The 23,067-nt window shown below is 42.6% G+C and overlaps 1 protein-coding gene across 2 annotated transcripts in view; it reads right to left on the reverse strand.

Annotated features, from left to right (window-relative positions):
• Positions 1–23,067, reverse strand: part of LOC126177140 (transmembrane 6 superfamily member 1-like) — a 197,969-nt gene that overhangs the window by 66,275 nt on the left and 108,627 nt on the right. For both annotated transcript variants that reach the window (XM_049924411.1, XM_049924410.1), the window contains exon 3: positions 22,286–22,487. In XM_049924411.1, coding sequence (XP_049780368.1) covers positions 22,286–22,487 — 202 coding nt within the window. The remainder of the gene's footprint in view (positions 1–22,285; positions 22,488–23,067) is intronic.

The following is a 23,067-nucleotide window of genomic DNA, read 5'->3' on the forward strand; positions in this document are numbered from 1 at the left end:
TGGTATTTTATGTTCTGGTGGAGAAGTTTGTAACAGATTGCCAGCAGATATCAAGTGATAAATTAGAAATACCCAAATATTACAAATTAAAGCAAAAGTAGCCACTCTTTCTATAACTTACAGCAATATTTTGACTTGGAGGTGGGGTATGGAGGGGTTGGTTGACTTTTGTTGCACATATAATGAATGATGTGAGATTAGACAGCTCAATGTTTGCCATTCACTGCATGTTTTACTGATGTCACTGTGCTATTGATCCTGTAGCAAAGGACACTACTGTCTGATTCTTATTTGACATTTACTTACCAGTGATCAAACCTATTTCACTTCAGAAGATGACAGTTTAAACTATCAAAACTGGTAGAGTGAACCAGACAAACGTTTTCTTGTGCATCTGATGACTGACTCTTTATCTTTGTTGAGATACTGAATAGAGTTGGAGGAAAAAAAGAAATGTGTAGCACAACTTGACTAAAAGAAGGGATCAGCTGATAGGACACGTTCTGAGATGTCAAGGGATAACCAATTTAGTATTGGAGGGAAGTGTAGGAGGGTAAAAATTGTAGAGGGAGACCAAGTAATTATTTGGAGGAGAAGGGTCTTGCACAGGACCGATTAGATGGAGTGCTGCATCAAAACAGTCTTCAGATGGAAGACAACAATGACACACAAAATTCCAAGTACTAACAAAGAGATATAGGGGCTGGCCAGTACTTAGCTCAGTACAGCCGATAGATACACAAAAAACAGAACCAAAAATTTACGTTCCTAGCTTTCGGAACAAATGTTCCTTCATCAGGGAGGAGAGAGGGGAAAGAAAGGGGAGAAGGGAAAGTAGATTCAGTTACTCACAACCCAGGTTATGAAGCAACAGGGAAAGGAAAACAGGGAGGGTAGCAAGGATGGAGGCATGGTTGTCAGAGGGAAGCCAAAGATATTCTAATATCTTTGGCTTCCCTCTGACAACCATGCCTCCATCCTTGTTTCTGGAAAATTAGTAAAGGGACAATTTGGTAATCCACCTAATTCAACATGGAAAGAACTTTCATCTATTGAAATACATAATATATCCATGTTCCTTAGTCCAATAGGCCTAACAGAGCTCCTAAATACCATTAATTCACTGAAGAGTAATTATTCGCCCGTATTGACGATATTCCAGATTATATTATAAAAATAACAGCAAGACAAATACTCTTTCCTTTATTAGACATATGCAACTCATCCTTATCATGTGGTGTCTTCCCACAGCAACTATTATTTCTGGATGTCAACATGGCTTCAGACTACAGCGATAAACTGAAACAGCCACTTTCAATCTGATAAACCATGTCTTAAATGCAAAGGACAACCACAAAAATATCTCAGGTTTATTCTTGGATCTAACAAAAGCTTTTGATGTGATTGATCATTCTGTGCTCCTGAGGAAGCTTGAACAGTATGGTGTAGGAGGTGTGCCAAATCAGTGGATTAAATCATATTTGAAATATCACTCTCAGGTAACTGAAATTAAGTACATGGAAGGAAATGAACTCCAGATACACCTTTCAGAACCATGTGGACTAAGTCATGGTGTTCCACAGGGCTCTAGTTTAGGTCCCTTTATTTTTTTAGTGTACATTAATGATTTCCCATCACATGTTAGGGATTTTGAACCAGTACTATTTGCAGATGACACCAGTCTATTGATTGAAGGGAATCAAGAGGAAAATCTTACTGCATCTGCAAAAGATATTACAAAAGAAGTGTCTGAATGGTTTACCAGAAACAGGTTAATAGTTAATCCCCAAAAAACAGTACTCATGAATTTCCACACAGATCAAAACAAAATTGTGGTACAACCCGTAATATGTATAGATAACCAAAACATTAGTGCTGTCAATGAAACTAAATTTTTTAGGATTAATATCCAGGAAAATTTTAAATGGAGCACTCATACCACATCCCTAAATTCAAAAATAGCAAAAATGAGTAATGCAGTAAGAATTCTTTGCAACAATACTAGTGCAGAAACACTTAGGGCTGTATACTTTGCTCGTGTACATTCAACACTGAAGTACGGTATCATTTCCTGGGGAAATCATGCAGGAACAAAACTATACAACAGAGTACCAAGACATATAAAATCTCTTCCTGAACTAAAGACTACTAAGTCTGTGACAGCCTACCTTCTGAAAAACTGCTACTATTGAATCTCACAGTATCTTACACAAGGAAAAATGTAATTTGTATCTTAAACTGTAGAAATAAGTTATAAATATACAGCATTTAAAAAAATTGTAATTATTAACTGTATAGATCCAATTTATCACAAAAATTTCAATAATGTATGTTTGATGTTTGAAAAACCATTAGATAAAAAGGTTTTCTGCCCAGTATCCTATATACGATATATGTACTGAAAAAGAGATTTATATGGACAAATAAATAAATAAAGAGGTTGCTATGCAGATTCTGATTGTACGTGAGGTGCACACAAGCTTTTTTCTTTTATTTTTTTCCCTTCTTTCAATGCAGATAATAATACTAGCAGAACACACTTAAGTTTTAGTGTAAGATTCAAAGAAAGTCCTCCTGCATGTGATAATACTGATATCACTGTGATCAACTGCTGATGAATTTTCAAGTGTCAGAGTTTCATCATCGGAATTCACTTAATACTAGGTACTTAAATCTGGTTTCAAATCCAGATATCAGATGGATATGCTAATTGGAAATTGAGGTGGTGTATTCATTACATTAGACAAGAAATTCAGTTACAAAATAATAGAAATTGAAGTTGCGTGCAATATTGTTTGGAAAAGGCTTTGTATGAAGGGTGGGCATAAACTTATAATTATATGTGTCTATTGATCACCAGACACACCCTCAGAAGTAACCAAAAACTTCAAAGAAAACATCAGTTCTATATCTACATCTACGTCCATATTCCGCAAGCCGCCTGACTGTGTGTGGCGGAGGGTACCTTGAGTACCTCTATCGGTTCTCCCTTCTATTCCAGTCTCGTATTGTTTGTGGAAAGAAGGATTGTCGGTATGCCTCTGTGTGGGCTCTAAGCTCTCTGATTTTATCCTCATGGTCTCTTCGCGAGACATACATAGGAGGGAGCAATATACTGCTTGACTCTTCGGTGAAGGTATGTTCTGGAAACTTCAACAAAAGCCCGTACCGAGCTACTGAGCGTCTCTCCTGCAGAGTCTTCCACTGGAGTTTATCTATCATCTCCGTAACGCTTTCGCAATTACTAAATGATCCTGTAACAAAGCGCGCTGCTCTCCGTTGGATCTTCTCTATCTCTTCTATCAACCCTATCTGGTACGGATCCCACACTGCTGAGCAGTAATCAAGTAGCGGGCAAACAAGCGTAGTGTAACCTACTTCCTTTGTTTTCAGATTGCATTTCCTTAGGATTCTTCCAATGAATCTCAGTCTGGCATCTGCTTTACCGACAATCAACTTTATATGATCATTCCATTTTAAATCACTTCTAAAGCGTACTCCCAGATAATTTATGGCATTAACTGCTTCCAGTTGCTGACCTGCTATATTGTAGCTAAATGATAAGGGATCTTTCTTTTTATGTATTCACACCACATTACACTTGTCTACATTGAGATTCAATTGCCATTACCTGCACCATGCATCAATTTGCTGCAGATCCTCCTGCATTTCAGTACAATTTTCCATTGTTACAACCTCTCGATATACCACAGCATCATATGGAAAAAGCTTCAGTGAACTTCCGATGTCATCCAAAAGGTCATTTATGTATATTGTGAATAGCAACAGTCCTACGACACTCCCCTGTGGCACACCTGAAATCACTCTTACTTCGGAAGACTTCTCTCCTGAGAATGACATGCTGTGTTCTGTTATCTAGGAACCCTTCAATCCAATCACACAATTGGTCTGATAGTCCATATGCTCTTAGTTTGTTCATTAAATGACTGTGGGGAACTGTATCAAACACCTTGCGGAAGTCAAGAAACATGGCATCTACCTGGGAACCCGTGTCTACGGCCCTCTGAGTCTCGTGGACGAATAGCACGAGCTGGGTTTCACACGACCGTCTTTTTCGAAACCCATGCTGATTCCTACAGAATAGATTTATAGTCTCCAGAAAAGTCATTATACTCGAACATAATACGTGTTCCAAAATTCTACAACTGATCGACGTTAGAGATATAGGTCTATAGTTCTGCACATCTGTTCGACGTCCCTTCTTGAAAACGGGGATGACCTGTGCCCTTTACCAATTCTTTGAAATGCTACACTCTTCTAGAGACCTACAGTACACCACTTCAAGAAGGGGGGCAAGTTCCTTTGTGTGCTCTGTGTAAAATCGAACTGGTATCCCATCAGGTCCAGCGGCCTTACCTCTTTTGAGCGATTTTAATTGTTTCTCTATCCCTCTGTCGTCTATTTCAATATCTACCATTTTGTCATCTGTGCGACAATCTAGAGAAGGAAATACAGTGCAGTTTTCCTCTGTGAAACAGCTTTGGAAAAAGACATTTAGTTGCTAGTACATGTTTTCCCCACTCTTAATGTCATCATCAAAGAAGACTTTAATAATCCAACAATGCTTACCAAAGTACAAAGACCAACTTCAGAAAGTACAGAGATTTATATGATAGAAAACTAGATAAGAGGCAGTTGTGTCATACCAATACGAGGGACTTGAAACAGTTAGCTTTAGGCAGTAGCATGTACAGGCACTGTGGCACACACTTAGAAGAATATTGACCAAGTACTGCATGGATATGCACCTTGCAGAACAGGTTTTGCTGGAAGGGCTCTCAATGATATGAAGTCTCTGCAAAGAAACTTCTAAGGAAATGCCTCACAATTAGCGTAAAAGAAACAGATGGCTATAGTTGCTAAATGAAATATGTTTGACTGTCAAAAGAGCAATGTGGAAAGCTTTCAAGGACTACTGTAGGAGAATTTTATCAAAATTCCTTTCACAAAACTGGTCACATGTAAAGGCAGTCAGTGGCACTAAGGTTAGTATCCAGAAACTCACAGATAACACAAGAACTGAAGCTGAAAGTCTGATACAGGCCAGAGCTCTGCTGTAAATACGGAGCAGTGTTCTGGAAGCCGATACCAAAAAATGTTGGTGCAAATGATGAAGGCACACCTGACACCACCATTAGTCCAGGAGCCATTACTGTATACAATGGTACTAAGGAATCCCAGGAAAACAGACTGTGAGACATATAGGAGAGACCTTGACTTAGGCTAACCAGAAATTAAAACCTCAATAAGGAAGCCAGTAGAATTTGAGGAAGTAGCAGAGGCTGTTACCTCTGCCATAGAGACCTCATATCAGGACAGCTACACAATCACCAGGAAGTGCACAAATAGGAATGTTCCTTGGTGGAATAACAAACTGGAAACGCAAAGAAAACAGGTACAGAGACTGTTTAATATTGCGCGACGTAAAGGACAATGGGCTAAATATCGTGAGGCCCTTGTCAAGTACAATCTTGCAATAAGACAAGCAAAGGAGGCACCCAGGAAGGCATTCTCTGAGGAAGTGGAGAGCATGGCTACGCAAGCCAGACTTCACAAGATTCTCACTAGAGTACCAACCAATCCAGGAGGTACGTTGAGGAAGGAGGATGGGGAATATACAAAGAAAGCACATGAAATGCTGGAATTGCTCCTCAAAACTCATTTTCCTCAATATGCTCTGCCGGACAACACAGACCAGTATGTGACCCCAGAGAGACAACGGTTCTCAGGCACTTAAAGAGCGGACTGGGAATCAGCCAAGGAGTGTGTGAACTTCAACAAAATCCAGTGGGTGGTGAGAACATTCCAACGATTCAAGTCACCTGGCCCAGATGGAATTTTTCCAGCTGTCCTGCAACAGGCAGGAGGAAATCTTATAAGAGTCCTATGCAGGCTATTCAGGGTTAGCCTAGCCTAGGAATCATTCCCAATGCTTGGAGGGCAGTGAAGGTTGTCTTCATCCCAAAGCCAGGGAGAATTGATCATACCAAGGCCAAGGATATGAGACCAATCAGTCTGTTCTCCTTCATTCTCAAAACATTGGAAAAACTGGTTAATGTATATTTTGGGGAGAGGAGGCTAAGTAGGGTCCCTCTACACCTGAACCAACACACATACCAACCAGGTAAATCATCTGAGACAGCTCTCCACCAACTCACTGGGAAGGTGAAGAAAGCACTTCACTTCCAAGAAATAACCCTCTGCATCTTCCTAGATATCAAGGGGGCCTTCAGTAACACGACCTTCGATTCCATGGTAAGGGCAGCAGAGGTGCATGACCTGGGGACCACTGTATGTAGGTGGACCAGGGCCATGCTTAGTGGAAGGAAGGTAGAGGCTACCATGATGAATGAAAAGATGGTAATTAAGAACACTAGAGGCTGCCCACAAGGAGGAGTTTTGTCTCCTCTATTGTGGAATCTAGTGGTGAATGAACTCATTGAGGAACTACATTCCAGACAATGCTTCTGCCAAGGATATGCAGATGACTTTGTCATAGTAATACTTGGCAAATTCACTGACACAGTGAGGAATATGGCACAAGGAGGGTTGGACATTGTGCAAAAATGGTGCAATAAAGAGGATCTGAGATTTAATCCTAAGAAGACTGTTGTGGTGCCATTTATGAAGAGACATATTCAGCATGCAAGTTGGAATCTAAGGCTCTTTGATGAAACTCACCTGTGAAGGGGATAGTGAAATATCTAGGGGTAACCTTGGATGAGAAGCTAACTTGGACCCCTCATATTAAGAGCATCTGCTCCAAGGCAAAAAGTACTTTAGTGAGGACTAAGAGGGCTTGTGGCAAAACCTGGGGCCTAAGCCCCAGGGGTATGCACTGGATATACACCACAGTGTTTAGACCTAGCATTTCCTATGGGGCCATAGTGTGGTGGAAGGAAGTAGAACAGCGGGTTGCTGCTAAGGAGCTTGCTAAGGTGCAGAGATTGGCCTGCTTAGCCATAATGGGCAGGATTAGCAGCACACCAACTGATGGAATGGAAGCCATGCTGGATATGCCTCCACTTCACCTTTGGGTTAAGATGGAGTCTGCAGCTGGGGCACACAGACTTAAAACTGGCCAAAACTGGGTCTCATTCAGATATGAAGAATCACACACTAACATAGTGAGTGAGGTAAGTATAGGTATGGCTGGGGAAATGCCTGCCAACTATATAATAACTCCCAACTTCTTCGACAAGCCTTACAACATAATAATTGGAAGTAGGGAGCAGTGGGAGAAAACAGTTCGACTCCGTACGGGGGCATAGTTTGGTTCACCGATGGGTTGAAAACAGACCAATGCATTGGGGCATGGTTGTACAGGGTTCAGCCAAGACTGGAGAGCATAATCTCTCTAGGGAAACTGGCCTCTGTATTCCAAGCTGAAATTACTGCAATCAGGGCATGTGTGGAGGAGAATATGCGTAGGGGCTACAATGACTGTAGCATCTACATCTATTCAGACAACCAGGCAGCCCTGAAATCGTTGGCAGCTCCTGCAACAAGATATAAGATTGTTGCAGATTGCCACAGGGATCTGGTGGAGCTAGGGGAAGCAATAGTGTGAACCTAGTGTGGGTCCCTGGCGACTCAGGGATCTGTGGCAATGAACAAGCCGACAGATTGGCTAGGATAGGGGCAATAACTCCATTTACTGAACCGGAACCTGTCCTGACAATCACCAAGGCTATGATCAAATTAGAACTACGGAACTGACTTAGGAAACAGTATGTAGGATATTGGGCCAAGGTCCATAAACAAAAACATGGTAAGGTAATGATGCCCAAGCCATGTTTTAAAAGAAGCTCTGTAATCCTGGGATTGAACAGGAAAGAGATCAAACTCATGACTGGACTGATGACTGGCAATGAGAATTTCAAAAAACACCTACACACAATGGGTATAGCAGAAGAGGACCCTAAATGTAGGATCTGTGATGAGGATGAAAAAAACTGCATCACACCTAATCTTCGAATGCATGGCATTGGAGAGTAAACGAAACAGAATCTTTGGGACAACTAGACAAGAAGAAATTGTGTCTAACAAAAAACTGCTAAGGGGCTCCTTGCACTATTTAAGAGCAATGGTTGGCTTTACTAGATATACAGGGAGAGATACCGCACAATAAACCTAGTTTCGGTGAGGGCAGTGGCGGGTCGGACCTAAGCTGTTTCAGCTCCCCTGTTAAAATCAATCAATCAATCAATCAATCAATGGTACTATCATGAAGTTCTGTGTGAAGGCTGAGAAACTTACAGTGCTAGAGGGAGGCTGGAGTAGCGTCCTTAGGAAGAGAATGAAGTCCAAGGTGAACGTGGGATGGTATAAGAAGCCAAGGAGATGAAGGATTCACACCCATTGGGAAAGTGGCAGGTAGCATAAAGTTAAGTTGCCAAAGCAATAGCTGAATAGCTGAAAGAGAACTCCCGGAGGTAACAGAGAAGAGGAAAGAAATCATTGAAGAAGGAGGCTTAGGATGGGTGGCCAGACATGGCAGACAAATGACATGCGTATCTGCTGAGGAGAAAATCATGGCAGTATGACAGTCGTAGTTCGGCAGCTTCTGCATACAGGCTCTCAACCAGGTTAGTGTAAAAGGCGTCAGTGGCCAAACAGATGCCATGATAGTGGATTTTATTGAGACAGCATAAGATGGATGGATGTGCAGATGCAGAAACAAAACACCCATAGTCTAGTTTTGAACGGACAATGGACCGGTACAAACTGAGGAGGGTGGTCCAATGCACTCCACAGAAAGCGGACACATAGGACAATGAGGGATCGCATACAGTGGGCGGCCAAGTAAGACATGTGGGAAGACCAAGAAAATTTCCTATTGAACATGAGCTGCAGGAATTTTGTAGTTTCAACAAATGAAAGAACAACAGGCCCAAGATGTAAAGAAAATGGAAGAAACCAATTGCGCTGGCAGAAATTCATACAGATGGTTTTGTCAGTGGAAAAACAAAAGCCTTTGTCAATGCTCCATGAGTAAAGATGATCAAGACACTGCTCAATGGGACAAGTCCATGGAGAACTGCAATATATGGCAAAATCATCAATGAAACGGGAGCCAGGGATGCCTCGCGGGAGACAGGCCGTACTAGGGTTAATGGCGATAGCAAAGAGGACGACACTCAGGACGGAACCCTAGAGCACACAGTTTTCCTGGATAAAGGTGTCCACCAAGTTAGAACCCACCTTGAAAACTCAATCTTTTAAAAATTCCTGAAGAAAATGAGGCATGTAGCCTTGGAAGCTCCAAGTGTACAGAGCACATAGGATACCAGTCCTCCAGCAGATGTCTTAGGCTTTCTCCAAATCAAAAAACAAGGCCACAGTCTGGTATTTCCACAGAAAACCATTCATGACATGGGTTGACAAGGTGGCAATACATTCAACTGCAGAACGGTGCACTCAAAAGCTGTATTGTGCAGTGGTTAGTAAATTGCGAGACTCAAGCCACCATACCAACCGGGCATGAATCATATGTTCCATCACCTTGCACTTACAGCTGGTGAGATAAATGGGGCAGTAGCTCGAATGAAGGTGTTTGTCCTCACCGGGCTTAGGTACGGGTATGACAGTGGCTTCATGCCAGCATTTGGGTAACGTGCCCTCTGCCTAGATGCGATTGTATGCATTGTGCTTGTCCATAGGAGAAAGGTGCTGCAACATCTGACTGTTAACATCGTCTGGTCCTGATACAGAGGAGCATAGCAAAGGCAGCTCCATCACAGCAAAGGCAGCATTGTAGCATTCACGATTCTGAGAAGAGAAGGGTATTGCCTGAGCCTCCTCCACTCGTTTTTGATAGAGGAAGGCAAGGTAATAGTGCACGAAACTTGAAAACCCTGCAAAATAGCTGCCCAAGGAGTTGAAGATAGCAATAGTGTCCACTATTACATCCTCTGCCATGGCCAGACCAAAAACTGAGGAAGGTACCTTGGTCCCAAAGAGCCACTGGAGGGTGGTCTACACGATGGAAGAGGGACAGACATGGATGTGAACACGTTTGTATGGGTGCATGACAGCAAGGTCTTTAGTGCTCGCACAAAAACAGATTGAGATAAGTGCCAGTAAAATACATGAAATAGGAAGATAAAACAAAATGTACAATATAGGGGAAAAAAGCTGAAAAACTATGTGCATACCTGCACAGAACCATGAAACCAAGTATTGCGTCAGTAGTAAACCATTAAGGACACAGGAAGAAAGTGGTATAAGGAGCTAAAACAATATAGCAGATGGACATGGCTGGCTGACTACAAGAATAGAAAAGGTGAAGCCAGACACTCTGTAACACACTAAAACCTCCAGCTTAAAAGTTTAGGCCAGAGTCCAGACACATCACAAAACTTTAAAACCTTCATCACAGTTGTCTCATCATCAGCTAAAATAGAGGGCAGATCTCCACCAATATTTGCTTCTGCCCTCGCATCACAATAAAAAATGCCCTCAATTAAAATACAGTAGATACAGATGTGCGTATCACAAAATGGGGTATCCTCTCACCATAGTAAAAAGCTATGTGTGAGAGGGCAGTGCACAATTCTAGGACGCATGAGCGTCACTTCATCCCGCTTGAGCAACTGGCAGGAGGAATGCCATGGACAGTCTGTTGACTTCACCAACCACAGCTTATTGGCTGTCACTGCCAGCCATTCCTCATCCTACAACTGCATGCAGTTCCTGTGTCATGCAGAAACGACAGTCTGCAAGGCAACGGGACACTGTGCCACATCCTGTCCTCTGCAGGCCTCCTTAGCAGCCCGATTGGCCTGTTCATTTCCTCATTTCCCTACATGACCTGGCACCCCACAGAATGACACCTGCTTACCCTGCCATTGGAGCAAGTACAGTTGGTCATATATCAGCCAGACCAACTCCTCAGATGAGTACAGGTTCTGTAACGTTTGTAAGGCACTAAGGGAATCGGAGCAAACGAGAAACTGTTTGCCCCGAATACGATGCATCTGCTCCAGGGCCTTGAGATCGCATGGAGCTCCACTGAGGAAATGGTATACTCATCAGAAAGGAGACTCCTGGTGACATGGTTGGGGAACATGACAGAGCAGCCAAGGGAATTCCCTTGTTTGGAGTCATCAGTGTACACTACTGTGAAACCGTGATGAATACCTAAAATGTTAAAAAACAGAGACTGAAATGTAAAATCTGATGTATGATCTTTCTTAAAACGCGTCAAGTCTAAAATAAGTCTAGGCCTTCAGAGAAGCTGAGGTGGAAATCTGTTCCTACTGTGATGAAAAAGAAAAACATGAAGACCAGCCACAGCCCATATCTAGAATGCAATTCTGTGCACAAAGCCCATAAGGCCTCATTTCCTGTTCCCAGTACAAAAAAGCTTTTCCAGTGGAGGCTGAGCAACAGTATATTAGGTGGGTGTGTATGATGTGGACAGTGTCTTACACGCCTGGCGCACTGTAAGTAGCCATTGCCCAATGTGAAGTGGCAGTTCACCAGCCTCTGAACTTGGTAAGGGGCTTGTTCTGAATGCCCCAGTGGCCACCCAAATCCCTTCATGGTGCACCACATCCAACATCTTTAAATAAGAGGGTCTTGCAGACCCATACAACATGAACCCATAATCGAACCAAGATCACACAAATGCCCTGCAAAACTGGAGCAGACAAGTCCTCTCTGCTCCCTATGTACTGTGCCTAAGACATTTTAAAATACTTAAAGCCCTATGTGACAGTTTTTTCAGGTCCTGTGGTAACCACATAAGCTTAGAATCAAATATGAGGCCCAGAACCCTCACTGTTTCTTTAAAAGGAAGGAAAGTGTCCCTCATTCTCAACTCAGGAAAGTTTAAAATGAAACAAGAATGGTTAAAAAGAACACACAGACTTCTCGATGGAAAACTTAAAATCGTTCTTCTGCGCCCATTTGTCCAAACATTGAAGAGTTAGTTGCAACTGATGTATTGTCATTGCGAGGCTTGAAGGAGAGCAAAACACAAAGAAGTCATCCAAAAATGAAGAACACTGGACACAACTTTTAACTATGGATGTACTGCTATTAATAGCTGTGGAAATGACAGTCACACTTAAAACACTACCTTGTGGGACACCATTCTCCTGCTCAAAGTGATCAGACAAGACAACACCAACTCAGCATCTAAAATATCGTGGCAAGAGGAAGGACTGAATAAAAATGGGAAGACAACCACGAGAACCCAATTTATGAAGCAGCTCTGGAATAAGATGCCTCCACATAGTATTGTAGGCCTTCTCAATATCAAAAAATATACCTAGAAGGTGATGCCAGCATAGGAAAGCCTGTTGTATAGCTGCCTCAAGGAGGGCAAGGTTATCAAATGTGGAGTGATACCTCCTGAACCCACACTGAAAGCGCCGGCCGGAGTGGCCGCGTAGTTAAAGGCGCTACAGTCTGGAACCGCACGACCGCTACGGTCGCAGGTTCGAATCCTGCCTCGGGCATGGATGTGTGTGATGTCCTTAGGTTAGTTACGTTTAAGTAGTTCTAAGTTCTAGGGGACTTATGACCACAGCAGTTGAGTCCCATAGTGCTCAGAGCCAACCACACTGAAAGCGACTAAAGAGTTGCCTGGCTTCTAAGATGCATACAAGGTGGCAGTTGACCATATGCTCCAAGGTCTTCCCCATGCAGCTAGTGAGGGCAACACTATGGAAACTACTTGGGCATGTATGGTCTTTCTCAGGTTTTAAAAAAGGAATTAAAATTGCCTTATACCACAAGTCAGGAAAGTGACCTAATGCCCAAACAGCATTAAAAAGTGCTTGGAGGGTATCTTTGTTTTGCCTTGTGAAGTGCCGCAGCATACTGTAATGGATCCTGTCAAGCCACTGACAATTCAGAATCCATCTCCCACATGGCAAATGGGCAGTTGTAATTTTCATCAGATGTGGACAAGAAGTCCAAACTACATCTCTCAGAAAACCACTCTATGGCACTGGAAACCTGGATCCTGGCAGGCTGTTGCAGTAACTGTGGCAAAATACGGCACCATAGTCTGGGCAATGTCTCACGGATTGGTTTGGAGAGTGCCATTCCCCATTACAGCAGTCATGGGACACCTGCCTCCTCTCCCAGAAATTCTCCTGATGGTCTCCCACACAATGGAACTTTTGGTGGAACAATTAATGCTGTTCAGGAACTGTTGCCATGACCCCTTCTTGCTCTCTTTAAGAATTTGGTGACACTTTGTCCTAGCCACCCGAAAGGCTGCAAGATTCTCTGCAGCTGGCCGACATTTGAACCTACGCAGACCCGTACACATGGTCCTAATGGCAGAGAGGTGTTCGGCACTCCACCAAGGGAAAGGTTGCCTCTTCCACTGTCCCGTGGACTATGGAATGGATGCTGCAGCAGCATGGTGGATCATTTTGGTATTATGATCCACCCATACCTCGACATTCTCACAGTGTTTGAACTGGGCCAACTGGCTATAAAGTGTCCAGTCGGCTGTACCAAGCACCCATCACAGCGGTTTCCTTTCAGGTCCACCCCATCCGGCAGGTGAATCCAGATTGGGAAGTGATCACTTCCATGCATGTCATCGACCACTTCCCATTGAGTAGTGTGAGCAAGAGATGGAGAGCAAAGTGAGAGATCAATGGCAGAGAACAACCTAGTTGCTGTGCAGAAGTGAGTGCTCTGTCCCGCATTTAGCAAGTATGCGCATGATGACACGAGAAGCCTCTCAATTACTCTAGCCCTGGAGCATGTAGTTGCAGAGCCCCAAAGCACATTGTGTGCATTAAAATCACCACATAGGATGAAGGGGCGGGGGAGATGTCTAACAAGGTCGGTTGCCTCCTCTAGCTCTCTTTCCACTCAGGTCATCCTTTTCGTGGAATACATAGCCTCATAGCTCAGGGGTGTATGACTGATGATGGAAATGAGTCTCCTGGTGACACAGATGCAGTGGTCTACCTTGAGATAAGAGATGGAGTTTCTCCACATGGGTACTGAACCCCAGTAAGTTACACTGTGGGACAGAAGCCAATTCATTGATGTAGTTTTAATTTACCCCTATCTTTCCACCATGGAGGTGAGGCACTTGTTGAATGAAGAGGGGGGGGGGGGGGGCTGCCTGGATCCAAGGCATCTAACTCCGTGATGTCCTCCTCATCAGCCAGATGTGAGAGAATGATGTCTGATGGCACTCGGGACATCTTTTGACCCAAACGTCGTGTACCTTTCCCTGCACTCTGTTCCTTCAAGTATGAGGGAGAAAGGGGGCACTGAGAGGCACTCCACTTGTCATGTGCTTTCTTGACATTTACTACAGAACTGTTGCTGGTATTTTCTGTGGCAGCTGCTTAGATTGCTTTATCCTTACTCATTTTGCTTTGGCATGTAAATGTGCAAGTACAGCTACTAGTGGTGGATGTTTGTACACTGAAAGGCATCTGCATTGAGGCATTGATCTTAATGAACATGGAAGCATAAGAAGAGGTAAAGACATGAGGTTTCATTGCCTTATATTCATTTTCGGTTTCAGCATAGGGGATCCACTTGGTGACTTTTAGTTCCTGAAATTTTCGTTCCTCTGCAAAAACAGGGTAGTCACTGCTCCAGACTGGGTAGCTCCCATTACATGACCAAAATGCCGGCATTTGCAGCACAGGCCTAACCCTAAGTTGGAAGAAACCTGCCAGGATGTGGTCGGGCAACATTGGAGAATTAAAGGTCACAATGAAGGTGGTGGTCTTCTCAGTTTCTCTATTATTCCTACGCATCCTTTGCTGTACATCCACTATCCCCTGTAACGCGCATTCCTGTTTAAATTCAGCTATGTCGATATCCGTAATGTCATGGCATATGGCCACATAGTTGCCAGAGTTAAGGGAGTTATGCAGTTCAACAGTTACATCATATTTACCCAACTTTTCAGTCTTCATAAGTAGTTCCACCTGCTTTGCCCTATTAGTCTCAACCAATAGGGAACCATTCCACAGCCGCTTAATGAGCCTGAAGGCTTCCAGCAAGCCCTTCCCAGTCCTTATGGATATAGAAGGGAACACTTTTTCAGACATCCCCTCCTTCCTCTTAATGGCCAAAAACACATTTTGATTTATGATGCCTTGAGTCCTGTTACTATAATTCAACTGATGCAGATTACCAGGAGGGCTAGCCTTCCTCATTCATTTGGAGGATTGGGTGTGAATACTCCCAGGTGGTACACCTTCCCAATGGGAGGAGAAAATGATGATTTCGAGGGTTCCATCTTGCTCCCACAAGCAACGAGGGTGCACTCAGACAGAGCCCTGTGTGCCTGAGTAAGCCTTATGCAACTGAGGTGCAGCAGGTTCCCTAGATGTTGCCCGCTAACGACTGTTCCACCTCAACAGCCAGGCATCTCATCAGCACGCAACTCACCTTGAGATTGAGGGTTCTTTTCATAGAGGTTTTTAGCATCCTCACAATATGGCAGTCAAGCTCAGATCCCCATTCCCTGCAACATACAATGTTCCACTAACATGGCATACAGTGGTCATTGAAGCATGCCCAGAGCTTACAGTAACAGGAGACTGGCGACACTTACCAGTTTGTAGTTTGGGAATCCTGGGGTCGCCAAGCCCTCACTCAGCAAATGAATGCTGAATGGAAAAGGAAGTGAAACTGTTAAAAGAACTAGTAAATGAAATCCAGCTAGCTTTTTCGCTCGATGACACTGTGCACACAACTGTTTCTACTGAATACTGATGACATTGGTAACGTATTCTACCTGGTCATCACAACTGGGAAATGTTGTTCATTGAAGGTTGCCAGGGGAGAGTAAAGCCTCCAGTTGGTCTTAGAAAGCTGCAATTTTAGGTGTGTACATAGGTGGGGTGGGAGTCAGCAAAAGGATAGCACACAGGAAATGGTTGCTCAAGCATGTGTCAGAGAGAATGGACCACTCTAGATGACAAACAAGCTGGGCAGTGCAGAAGGAGAGGTCTAAATGGAAATTGGTGTGGATAGAGTTTGAAAGGAATATGAGTACTCCTGTGTTAGACTAAGTTGATTGAGAAGGTCAGCCAAGAGGGCACCCCTCAGGCAGGTTCTGAGAGAACCCCAAAGGAGATGGTGCACATTAAAGCCATCAAGCAGCGGAAATGGGTGAAGAAGTTGCCCAATAAGCTGCAGGAAGTCTGCCCTCACGACACCAAATGACAAAGGGATGTAAACGGTACAACAGGAAAAGGTGAAGTGAGGAAGGAAAACGAAGACTGCAACAGCTTGAAGCTGGGTAGTCAGGGAGATGGTTTGACTATGAATATCATTTTCCATGAACAGCGTGACTCCCCAATGAGATGGAATGCCATCCTCAGGGGAAGGTCAAAGCGAACCAGAAAGAAATATGAGAGGTCAAAGTAGTTGTGAGGACGCAATTATGTTTCCTGGAGGTGAAGAACAAGTGGATGCTGCAATTCCAAGAGCAACAGTAACTCCTCTTTCTTTGATCTAAGGCCACAAATATTCCACTGGAGGAGTGTCATGATGAGGAAAGGGGACGAGGGAAAAAATGAATGGGTGTCACCTTGGCAGTTATCGAGTGCCAGCCTTCGAAGACTCACTGGTACAGAGTTTAGAGGCTGGAGGATCCTGCTCCATAAGATTTACAGAGGCATCAGCATTCTCCTTCTGTTGGTCTGCAAAGTCCAGAGCAGAAAAACAGTTCGCACTGAGGACCAGTGACATGGAGGTCGGCTGGGTGAGGGTATCAAATGGCGACACCACTGAAGAGGATCTCCGAGTCAGTGAAGGAGAAGATCGTTTGCCCGTTTGATTTCTTGGGCCTCTGAAGGTGGTAGAAAAAATTCAGGGGTGAAAAAAGTCTTTGCAGGAATATTCCTTCTGTCCTTACCAGCCTGCATTAGTGCATTAGTATTTGTAAAATGACTTTCATATAGTGTTCATTAAAAAATGACGATCATTCCACTTGGGATCTATGGAATGGCACATTAGCTTATTTGTTTTAGTTGTGAATATTTGTCATGTATTGTTGTTTTTCTGACATGTTCCACATCCTGGAGGACCTCCTCAATACGGATCAATTGGAATGAAAGTAAATCCAATCTAAAAAAAAAATCTGCCAGTTATGTAGCAAGTGACCTTGCCCCATGAGGCAAAAGTTTGGTGGCTTGTTGCAGAGCTGGAGAAGCACAAGGATGCAACCATGACACTGGGCGATTTTACAATTTGAGGTCACATGTCTCCATGGCCATGTCCTTCATGGAGCAAGATGTAGCAAAAACAGTACAGTAAGTGCCAGATGTTAATATGCACGGTTTCTGACTAGCCAGCAACTTGCGAACAACAGGGTACAGCACCTTTTCCTTCATGCAGACCTCCTGAATGGCCTGCTCATCAAGATATGCAAGACAATCTCAAGATGAAGCTGCATGGTTGCCTTTGCAATTGATGCAGCAGGTAGAAGAAGGCGGACAATCATCCTCATGAGCATCCTTACAGCTTACACATTTGGCCAGGTGTTGACATGACATTTGAGTGTGATTGTAATGATGACAGTGGTAGCAGTGCATCAGGTTCAGAATACATGGTCAGACTGTGATAACTTCATTGCCTGCTTTGATCTTGGAGGGAAGCACTACTCTATCAAACTTCAGAAAAAGAGTGGGTGTGTGCAATAAGGGTGCCTCCGCCTTTTTCATCAGCCGATCAACTGTAATGATATCCTTAACAGAGAGGTACGTTTGGATTTCTGCCTCTGTCAGACTATTGAGCAGCCTAGTGTAAACAACATTACGCATAGAATGCAGCATGAGATGGGTCTTGACATGAACAGGATTGCCACGGATGAGCGCAGCTGCAAGCAGTTGATGAGCTTGAGAATCAGATGTCTTTTTCAAAACCAAAGTGCCATTGCCTAAACAAAAGCAGGATTTTACAGGGCCAACAATTGCACCAACACCTTTCTGAATAGTAAATGGATTTACCATTGCAAAGGATTGACTGTCTTCAGTACATGAAACCACAGGAACCACCTGAGAGGGTCTCTGAATTGTTAACCTCATTTTGTTTCTGTTGAGTAGATGTAGACTATGAAGAAGACGAGTGGCTCATTGTGAGAGATTCCCCCACAATTGCCAGTGTCTCCGATGGTGCATGCCTTCCAACTGGAGGCCGTCCTCAGGAGGTGGCACACTTACCTTAGGTGATTGTTCACATCTCAGCTCACACCTGAACACCTGACAGAGAGACCAACTGGCAATTTGGGAAGGCAAGGTCTCAGGCAATCACCCCTTCCTGGGTCTGGCCTGTACCAGGAGGTATGGGCGAACCCTACCTGTCGACCCAGGGCTGGGAATTACGCACTACCCAGTCACCTGTTATGTGTCAGACTCGTTGGCTAGTGTTTAGGAGTGTACAGATACGAAGAAGAGAAAGAGGAGCCTCAAATGCCAAAGTGGAGGAAGGATAGGAGAAGGGGAATGAAGAAAGAAAAGAAGAATGAAAAACAGTGGAGAGGCTGTTCTGATGTCAGGCTACTGAAAATGCAGAACACATTCTCAAAAACATCCCAGACATGTTCTTCAAGGGAGGGGTAAAATAATATCGAGAGGAAAGACGTGCAGCACAGAAGGGAAAATATGCTGCAAAGGCTGGGGCCCTGTGGTATCCAAGCACAAACTCAACAAAGAGTGGTGAGCCCCCTGGGGGACCAAAGGTGAAAATATCACAATGAAAGTAGAGAAGTAAACATTTTCATGAAAAAGTTCTTTGTACTCACGCTATCAAAATAATCTTGGATCAGCATCCAAACTGAGAATAGCAAACTGTCACAGCAAGCAAGAAATCTGTCTAAGCACAATATTTGCACCAACTAAAACTATACTCCTTCCAAACAAGCAAAGTACAGTAAAACAAAAACTAGGCCAATCATTAGTCCTGACACATTTGTACTATGTGATTTAGTTCATACTGCACAAATAACAAGATCTCCTTTTGATTTCAGCTATTCACCAGTTCATGCTTAGGATGTGTGTAGCAACTCTGCAGCAATTTCATCAGCTAACATAGAAAAAAAATTCTCTGGACAGGAAGCAGCAGTGCCACAGGACCATCTTTGGAGTCAGTTTGTTCTGAGCTGTAGCTTGCAAACATGTTTTATGTATTGGTGCCAAGCAATAAAGTTTGCTGTTACACACTTATGGTCTGCTTCACTTCATTGGAGCATCCTCACCTGTGGTCTTCCCACTTTGGTGACCTTCTCACGAACATCGGCCTGAGGTCTTACTCTCAGCCTGCACCGACATAAAATCAACCCCCCCCCCCCCCCCCTGCTCCCGTATCTGAACAATGTGCACCAACTACTAATCTTTAGGTTGACCTTGTTGACAAATGGCACTCATCCGCTCACCAACAACATGCTGTTCAGCAAACTGTCACAAACAGACACAGTACAAAGTTGCACGATTCTGTTGCACTTACAGCACTGCGTACAGTTCTACCAAACCTGTTTACATCACCATGCAGTGGGCAGCTGTTTGGGCCATACACAAGCACTTTTGCAGGATTTCCTCTCACGCTGCAGCCATACCACAAAAGTTCATCTGTCACTGCTTTCCAACCAGGTGTGGGCCACATTCACACAAGAATTTTGACGAGGTTTGTGCATCTCACCTTACAAACTAAACTGCCAACTTTCCACTTCAAACAGCTGGCTATGCGGTTTGCTATTGCCAAGTGCTTTCTCTACATTTTCCTGACGACTGGAGACTGTGTGGTACTGGGGTGCAAGACTCACATGTCTCTCGCGGGTGATTTACGAATTGTGTGCAGCTGATCTTCTTCTCGGGACAGATGGCTGCGTCGATCTTCACGATGCTTCTTCTCCGAAGATTTCGTGCTTGTTACAGAAATGATACTGAACTACTTCTCTACTTTTGAAATGATTTCTTACTCTCAGAACACTTTCATATCAACACGGCTATATTTTCTTCTTCACAATAAAACAACTACACAAGTTTCACATGCGCTTTCAAGTCTTGCAAATCAACCCCATCTGGAAAACCTTAGTACTTAACATATATCATTACAGTCCCTTTTGGTTTTAATCACGCTTGTCAAAACAGTTCTTGTTCCTAGCAAGTCAAACAACAGAGTATATGAGTCTCTAGATAAACCATATTTCGTTTGTTTCCAACAGTCACTACTATTTCACTGCCAAATAGTAGCCCTCGATTACTCCTTGTACTGGACATACAGCTTCCGAGGCTTGCGCACCCACCACTTGTCAGCGATAGACTGCCACAACTTTAGTCTTCTTGTAATACACGCCCATCCTTCACACATAAACCGTATCGCAGTAGACACATTTCCACTCTCACACACTCATCCTTAAAATATTGTGTGTTCGAGATGGTGAAATAAGAGTGTCTCTAGAATTTACCCCAAAATTCTCGAGGCACTGCAAATTTTGACGAGGCTTGTGCATCTCAACTTACAAACTAAACTGCCAACTTTCCACCTGAAACAGCTGGTTATGTGGTTTGCTATTGCCAACTGCTTTCTCTACAGTAATGACATTTCTGATGACAGCTCTAAGTCTGTCATATTACTGAGCCATCTAGGTGAGTGAGCACGTTGAAATTACAATGAAGTTACAAATGTCGTAGGTAGTATCACTTACTTAAGGTATAAAAGGGGACTGCATTAGCAAAGCTGTCATTTGTTCTCAGGTGATTCATGAGGAAAGGATTCCAACATGATTGTGGCTGCATGATGGGAATAATAAACTTTGAACGCAGAATGGTAGTTGGAGCTAGATGCATGGGACATTCCATTTTTGAAATAGTTAGGTAATTTAATATTCTGAGATTCACAGTATCATGAGTATGTTGAAGATACCAATTTTCTGGTATTATCTCTCACCACGGACAACACAGTCACTGATGGCCTTCCCTTAAAGGCTGAGAGCAGTGGCATCTACGTACAGTTGTCAGTTCAAACACACAAGTAATACTGCATGAGATAACCACATAAATCAATGCGGAGCATACAAGAAATGTATTCATTAGGACAATATGGTGAAATTTGGCATTAATGGGCTATGGCAGCATAAAACCAATTCAAGTGCCTTTGCTAACAGCACAACATTGTCTGCAGCGCCTCTGCTAGGCTCATGACCATTGACTTAGAAGCTTCAATTTTTTGTACCATCAAGGGAGCTAGGACCTCAGTATGTGACACAAATTTCAACTTGATAGGTCTACTCATTCCTGAGAAAAAGGGAGTTTAACAATCAGACAGACACACAAACAACAAAGCAATCCTATAAGGTTTCCATATCTACCAGTTGAGGCATGGAACCCAAATTACGCAGAGTGTAATGAACATCTCCATACATAATCATCAAACCAGATAGCAACTGCTTACAACAGGATAGAAAATATAATGTTAAGTCTCAAACCAATATGTTTCATCAAGGAGTACTGGTATATAACAGACAGCTGAAAAGTGTGGTCTCAGCTCTCTGAGACTATAGATGTGTGTGCAAGTTGTGTTTATGTGAGAGTGTGTGTGTGTGTATGTATGTGTGTCTACTGCTGACAAAGGCCTTAATCGCTGAAAGATTTAATTGTGTGAATCTTTTTATTCTGCCTATCATGACTCAGCATCTCCGCTATATGGTGAGTAGCAACTTTCCTTCTCTGGTATTGAAACAGCTAAAAAGGTATCACTGATATATATGGACTATGCAAATAAAAAAAACTCTTAAAATATATTAAAGAAACAATAATTTTTACCCATGAAATATATTTACTCAGTGAAAGAGTAAATGTAATAAGACTTGTTAATATAATAATTCAGTATTCAGAGCTATAAATAACAAAGTAGTCATTCAGCTATATATAATTATGATCTCCACAAAAACAAAATTTTTCTACAGATGAATAAATGCATGAATCAATGAAATAATGAAAAGTGATAGCTTCAATAATTGTTGGTCAGCAATAAAGTTTCTTCACATCCTGCCCCTCCCATGTTTATCACAAACTTTTATATTTTTCAAAGTTTTGGAAATTATTTTTCCATAATAATGAAAGTCTGTAGCAGAATAATAAATGAAGACTGATTTATGAAAGCTCTTTCATGGTTTAACATGGACAAATAGCTGTCAAATAATATATATGACAGTATGACAGTGCACATTACAGTGTCGTTACTTTCTAAAGAGAAATAAAAATGTAATGCATAGTTTCAGTGTTAAAGAGTACAGTAATGTTTAGTCACATACCCATTGCTGGCACAATATGCCATTATTAAATATGATATTAGAAATACTGTTCCATCCCAGTACGCTGCTATGGAACCCCAAGGAGAAAATAAATATGGTTCTCCATATTTCAGATATACTGCCATGAATCCTGCAATAATCCCATCAGCCTCCAATGCAGCAAATATGTCGACAGCACTTGTAAATGCAAACAATCCAAACCCTATTGAGAGAAATACATATTACCATGATAGAGAATGTATTTAAGGCAAGTTGCCTAGATTTTGTAAACTATCTACAACATTTAACAATTACAATCCTCTTTAATCTTTTAACAATTCCTCTAGTTGAAACATCTAGTTGTAAAAGTAATATCATAAGTTCAGTTTATAAAGAAATATATGCAATGACCTTTATTTACCTCTAGGAGACACAGTATTCAATACAACCAACAGAACCACATAAAAATAGATTACAGTAGTCCTAGACTTTGGAGCTACTGACTTCTTTGTAAAGTACAGAATACTAAATAAAAATAACATTGAAAATATGATAAGGGAACTAAAATCAGTGGACTGGTCCTTTAAATTGAACTCTGAGAGAACTATTGATGAATGCACTATGCAGTTTTTAGACATTGTTCAAAGCATACTAAATAGCAACAAGAAAAGTATTAATGACACCAAATGCAAACCGAAACATACTAAAATATGGTATACTCCAAAACTGAATAAAATAAGATTACTACTTCTCAGAGCTAAAGATAGATCTATTAAAAGTTGTGAACTTAAAAAGATATACGC

The sequence above is a fragment of the Schistocerca cancellata genome, chromosome 3, assembly GCF_023864275.1.
Source record: "Schistocerca cancellata isolate TAMUIC-IGC-003103 chromosome 3, iqSchCanc2.1, whole genome shotgun sequence".
Lineage (NCBI taxonomy): Eukaryota > Metazoa > Arthropoda > Insecta > Orthoptera > Acrididae > Schistocerca > Schistocerca cancellata.